The sequence below is a fragment of the Physeter macrocephalus genome, chromosome 14 (genome assembly GCF_002837175.3).
Source record: "Physeter macrocephalus isolate SW-GA chromosome 14, ASM283717v5, whole genome shotgun sequence".
NCBI classification, from domain to species: domain Eukaryota; kingdom Metazoa; phylum Chordata; class Mammalia; order Artiodactyla; family Physeteridae; genus Physeter; species Physeter macrocephalus.
Window position 1 is genome coordinate 27,027,225 of NC_041227.1, and position 6,873 is coordinate 27,034,097.

Consider the following 6,873-nt stretch of genomic DNA (forward strand, 5'->3'; position numbering starts at 1 on the left):
TGCAAATGGAAATCAAAAGAAAGCTGGAGTAGCAATACTCATATCAGATAAAATAGACTTCAAAATAAAGAATGTTACAAGATGCAAGGAAGGACACTACATAATGATCAAGGGATCAATCCAAGAAGAAGATATAACAATTATAAATATATATGCACCCAACATAGGAGCACCTCAATACATAAGGCAACTGTTAACAGCTATAAAAGGGGAAATCGACAGTTATACAATAATAGTGGGGGACTTTTAACACTTCACTTACACCAATGGACAGATCATCCAAACAGAAAATAAGGAAACATAAGTTTTAAATGATACAATACAGCAGATAGATTTAATTGATATTTAAAGGACATACCATCCAAAAACAGGAGATTCCACTTACTTCTCAAGTGCGCACAGAACATTCTCCAGGTTAGATCACATCTTGGTTCAAAAATCAACCCTCAGTAAATTTAAGAAAATTGAAATCATTTCAAGCATCTTTTCTGACCACAGCACTATGAGATTAGAAATCAGTTACAGGGGAAAAAAGTAAAAAACACAAACACATGGAGGCTAAACACTACGTTACTAAAGAGCCAAGAAATCACTGAAGAAATCAAAGAGGAAATCAAAACATACCTACAGACAAATGACAATGTAAACATGACGATCCAAAACCTATGGGATGCAGCAAAAGCAGTTCTAAGAGGGAAATTTATAGCTATACAAGCCTACCTCAAGAAACAAGAAAAACCTCAAATAAACAATCTAACCTTACACCTAAAGGAACTAGAGAAAGAAGAACAAACAAAACCCAAAGTTAGTAGAAGGAAAGAAATCATAAAGATAAAAGCAGAAATAATGAAATAGAAACAGAAAACAATAGCAAAGATCAATATAACTAAAAGATAAACAAAATTGATAGACCATTAGCCAGACTCATCAAGAAAAAGAGGGAGAGGATTGAAATCAATAAAATTAGAAATGAAAAAGGAGAAGTTACAACAGACACTGCAGAAATACAAAGCAGCATCCTAAGAGACTACTACAAGCAACTCTGTGCCAATAAAATGGACAACCTGGAAGAAATGGACAAATTCTTAGAAAGGTATAACCTTCCAAGACTGAACCAGAAAGAAATAGAAAATATGAACAGACCAATCACAAGTAATGAAATTGAAACTTTGATTAAAATCTTCGAACAAGCAAAAGTCCAGGATCAGATGGCTTCACAGGTGAATTCTATCAAACATTTAGAAGAGAGCTAACACCCATCCTTCTCAAACTCTTCCAAAAAATTGCAGAGGAAGGAACACTCCCAAACTCATTCTATGAAGCTACCATCATCCTGATACCAAAACCAGACAAAGATACCAGAAAAAAAGAAAATTACAGACCAATATCACTGATGAATATAGATGCAAAAATCCTCAACAAACTACTAGCAACCAGAATCCAACAACACATTAAAAAGATCATCCACCATGATCAAGTGGGGTTTATCCCAGGAATGCAAGGATCCTTCAATATATGCAAATCAATCAATGTGATACACCATATTAACAAATTGAAGAAGAAAAACAATATGATCATCTCAACAGATGCAGAAAAAGCTTTTGACAAAATTCAACACCCGTTTATGAAAAAAACTCTCCAGAATGTGGGCATAGAGGGAACCTACCTCAACATAATAAAGCCCATATATGACAAACCCACAGCAAACATCATTCTCAATGGTGAAAAACTGAAAGCATTTCCTCTAAGATCAGGAACAAGACAAGGATGTCCACTCTCGCCACTATTATTCAACATAGTTTTGGAAGTCCTAGCCATGGCAACCAGAGAAGAAAAAGAAATATAAGGAATACAAATTGGAAACGAAGAAGTAAAACTGTCACTGTTTGCAGATGACGTGATACTATACATAGAGAATCCTAAAAATGCCACAAATGAAACAGACAGATGGAGAGATATACCATGTTCTTAGATTGGAAGAATCAATATTGTGAAAAGGACTATACTACCCAAAACAATCTACAGATTCAGTGCAATCCCTATCAAATTACCAATGGCATTTTTTACAGAACTAAAACAAAAAATCTTAAAATTTGTATGGAGACACAAAAGACCCCGAATAGCCAAAGCAGTTCTGAGGGAAAAAAACGGAGCTGGAAGAATCAGACTCCCTGACTTCAGACTATACTACAAAGCTACAGTAATCAAGACGATATTGTACTGGCACAAAGCTAAGGCTTTGCAGCTGAAAGGCTAGGTCTGGGATCATCTGAAGGCTTGTTTACTCATATTTCTGTGGGCTGGAACACCTACCTACTACCTCTCCACATGGCCTGGGCTTCCTCACAACATGATGGCTGGGTTGCAAGGGGGAGCATCTCAAGAGAGAGAGTCAGATGGAAGCCATGTTGCCTTTATGATCTAAGATTTGGAATCACCAGTGTCACTTCTGCCACATTCTCTGTTCATTAGAGAAGTTCAAAGGGAGGGGAAGTAGACCCAATTCATAATAAGAAGTGGAAAGATTCTGGAAGAGCTTGTAGGACTGGAAATATTGCTGTAGATATTTTTGGAAATATATGATCTGCCATACTGCTTCCTGCTGCCTGCTTCCTCTCTGGAGACTCATGGAATCCCATATTGCCCTCTGTCTGGTCTGTCTGTTAGCATCCTCTCTAACTTCTACTCCATCCCCTTTTGCTTAAGCCAACAAAAGTCAGTTTCTTTTGCTTGCAACCAAGAACACTGACTCATAAAGCAGTGAGGTGGAAAAAAGCATGATGAATCCAAGGGACAAAGTGAAAGCTAATGTGCCCAAAGTGACTTGCAGCTCAATACCTTCTTGACATAGGTCAGTGGCCCTGACTTACAATTCCTAGATATCAACCAACAAGGGGGATTCAGAGGCCAGTACCTTGACTCTGACCACTTCAGTAGCTTCTCATTTGTGTCATCTTTGCAGTTTCTGTAGGCCTAAAAGGCTGTCCCTCAGAAAGATCCTTGGCATTCTATTTATTGGTCTGGCAGAGTGGGTTTTAAGACTCTTTTTTTTTATCTCCACCAAACTGTTACATGCCTCTCTGTAGTCAGTCCCTTCCCTCAATTTATGACTATTTTTAAATCGAAGCAAAAAAGGCAGAGGGGTGATTGTGGTAGTGGTGGTGCTTGTATTAGTCAGGGTTCTCCAGAGAAATAGAACCAATAGGATGTAGATATCAGACTTGTCAGCCTCCATAGTTGTGTGAACCAATTCCTTAATCAAATGCATTTCTATGTACTATCAATGAATAATCCAAACCAAAATTTTAAACATATTTACAATGGTAAAAAAAAAACTTAGATGTAAATTTAACAAAACACATGTATTTATATGCTGAAAACGACAAAATGCTGGTGAAAGAAATCAAAGAAGATCTAAATAAATGGAGAGACATACCATGTTCATAGATTGGAAGACTCAACATAGTTAAAAAGTCAGTTCTACCCAAAATGATACACAGGTTTAACGCAATTCCTGTCAAAATCCCAGCAAGGAAAATTGATAAATTAGACTTCATCAAAATTCAAACGTTTGCTCTGCAAAAGATCCTGTTAAGAGGATGAAAATACAAGCTACATACTGGGAGAAAATATTTGCAAACCACATATCTGACAAAGAACTAGTATTTAGAATATATATATAAATAATTCTCAGAATTCAACAGTAAAAAAAAGAGCAATCTAATTAAAGAAATGTGCAAAATATATAAAATTTCATTGAAGAGGATACAGATGGCAAGCACAGAAAAGATGTTAATGTTATTAAACATTAGGGAAATGCAAACTAAAACCACAATGAGATAGCACTACATACCAACAAAAAGGCTTAAAAAAACAATAGTGACAATGCCAAATGCTGGGAAGAATACTGAGAAACATGATAACTCTTACATTGCTGGTATAAATGTAAATGTTACAGCTACTCTGGAAAAGAGTTTGGCAGTAAAAAAAAAAAAAAACCACACACAACCAACATATAACCCAAAAATTGTACTCCTGGCACTTATTCCAGGAAACGAAACCTGTGGTCACACAAAAACCTGTACATAGATGTTTATAGCAGCTTAATTTGTAGTAACCACAAATTGAAAACAACCTAGATGTCCTTCAACTGCTGAGTAATTAAACTGTGGTACATCCATACTGTGGAATACTACTCAGCAATAAAAAGAAACAGACTATTGACACATGCAACACCTGGAGGAATCTCCTAGAATTATGCCAAGTTAAAAAAAGCCAATCCTAAAATGTCACCTTCTGTACAATCCCATGTACAATCATCCCTCAGAATCTATGGGGGATTGGTTCCAGGACCCTTCTTAGGCACCAGAATCCAATGACATCGTATAGTCAGCTGTCTTCATCCAGTGGTTCTTCATCCATGAATTCAACCAGTCACAGAATTTAAATACACAGTTGGTTGAATCCATGAATGTGGAACCCATAGATGCAGAGAGCCAACAGTATACAACATTCTTGAAATGACAAAATTATAGAAATGGAGAACAGATTAGTGGTTGCCAGAGGTTAAGGAGGTAGTTGAAGGAGAAATAGTGAGTGTGGGTATAAAAGGGCACAACAAGGGTCCTTGTAATGGAATGTTCTCTCTCTTGACTGTATCATTGTCAATATCCTGGTTGTGATACTGTACAAGATGTTTTGTAAGATGTTACCACTGGGTGAAACTAGGTAAAGTGTCTGTGGGATCTCTCCATATTGTTTCTTACAGATGCATGTGAATCTATAGTTATCTCAAAATAAAAAAGTTTAATGTAAAAAATAATTGATTGAGGCTTCTTTTGTTGTCTGACATTTAGTCTGTCCTTGAGAATGTTCAGGGTGTGCTTGAGAAGAATGTGTATTCTGTAGCTGTTTGTTGTTCTATAGACCTGTTAGGCCAACATAATGATAACAGCTGCTTTGAAGTCTTGTTCTGCTAACTCTAACATCTGGGCCCCCTCAGAGATTATGTGTATTGACTGCTTTTTTTCTCTGTGGAAGTCACACTTTCCTGGGTGTGTGTGTATGTGTATGTGTTGCATGTCTTATAATTTCTTGTTGAAGATTGGACATTTTATATAATATATCACTGCAACTCTGAATTCTGATTCCCACCTGGGAGGGATTGTTGTTAGTACTGTTTACTTGATTCTTTGTGTCCTGGATTTGTTTGCCTGGATTAATTCCATGGAGTCTATTTCCCTCACATTGTGTGGTGGCTAATGTCTCTACTTAGGGTTTTTTTTAATTCTTGTTTTTACTTTTAAGCCTGACTTCCTAGAGGTCACCCCTGGGCAGCATAGGATTAGTCAGAGGTTGTGCTTAAAGCACCTTTAGCCAGTAAGGCATCCATCCTTTGCTGATGGATCTGTGGGTGGTTTGGGGAATACATTCAAAGTTCAAGCAACTTACAAGTAGGTTCCACCTTTTATGTTCTATGTTTACAACACCTCACATTCAGCAAGGAAGGAGTAAGCTGGCTGGTGTCCTCTCTGGTCCCTCCTTAGGTGCTCACAGCCTTGAGCATGAGCACAGCATTCCAGACCACCAGGCATAAGTAAAGATTTTATCAAGACCCACTCTGGCTGTCTCCTTCCTAGATCTCCCTTGTTAAATTTCTGGCTGGTCTACCTATGTGTTGCTCCAACCATTAGAGACCTTAGGCCAGCTGTGATGTTGGCCTTCTCTAATTATTTGCCACTGATATCACTGTTGATTTTTACAACCACCCTGGCAACTAATTTTCTGTACCCTTTTCCAATAAAGTCTGTCCCCTTCATTAGCAGAGCTGCCATCCTCATAGGACTACAGAGCTGTGGGCAGTGGGTAGTGGGAGAGGAGCTAACATGCCATGAATTCCCATCATTCAAACTGAGGCTTGGTAAATGTCTTCTCAGTTTGTTGTGTCTAACGTAACACATCCAAAACTGAATCCATGACTCCTATCCCCTCCCACTGTAATTGGAGCCTCCCTCCTTCCAGTTTTTCAGATCAAAAACCTTGGAATTATTCAGTGTGGCCATGATGATGGAGTAGGAAGACCTTGAGCTCACCTTGTCCCATGAGTACACCAAAATTACAACTATTTACTCTCTCTGAGAATGACCTGAAAATAGCAGAAAGGATTTTCTACAACTAAAGACACAAAGAAGGAACCACAATAAGAAGGGAAGGAGGGGGTGGAGATGCAGTATAGTAAAGACCCACACCCCTGGGTAGGTAACCCACAGACAGAAGAATAACCACAATTCCACAGGTTCTGCCAAGGAGCAAGGGATCCAAGCCCCACATCAAGCTCCCCAGTCTGGGGGTCCTGCACCAGAAAGAGGAGCTCCCAGAACATCTAGATTTGAAGGCCAGTGGGGCTTGAGTACAGGAGAGCCAGGGCTGTAGGAACCAGAGACTCTTAAAGTGTGCATGAAAAATCTCACACTCTGAATCCCAGCTCAGGTGAGTAACATGAAAGCAATATGCTGGTGGCAGCCATTTTTGAGAGTTTGTTCTACTACGAGGACACTAGTGTTGACAGGTGTCATTTTGGAGAACTCCCTCTAGCCTATTAATGCTGGGTTCTTACTCGCCCACCCATTGGCCAGAACCAGTCCAGTGACATCCCACACACACCAGAGTCACATAGTCAGCCATGCTGGGACCCAGCTCTGCCCACCAGGGGGCTGGCAGCCTCCACATGAAGCAGGGCCTGGCAGCCAACTGACCTGAGGGCCAGCCCCACCTACCAGCATACCCATAGTAGTTGACCCTCCCACAAGACAAGGGCCCACACAGCCCACATAGGGGGCACCTCTAGAGCATATAGCTCTGGTGACCATAGGG

At 39.3% G+C, this 6,873-nt stretch overlaps 1 protein-coding gene across 1 annotated transcript in view; it reads left to right on the plus strand.

Annotated features, from left to right (window-relative positions):
* Positions 1-6,409, plus strand: part of TGM6 (transglutaminase 6) — a 64,322-nt gene extending 57,913 nt beyond the window's left edge. Inside the window, 2 exon segments of the mRNA XM_024117124.2 lie at positions 370-392; positions 6,296-6,409. Coding sequence (XP_023972892.2) covers positions 370-392; positions 6,296-6,409 — 137 coding nt within the window.
* The last annotated feature ends 464 nt before the right edge of the window (positions 6,410-6,873 follow it).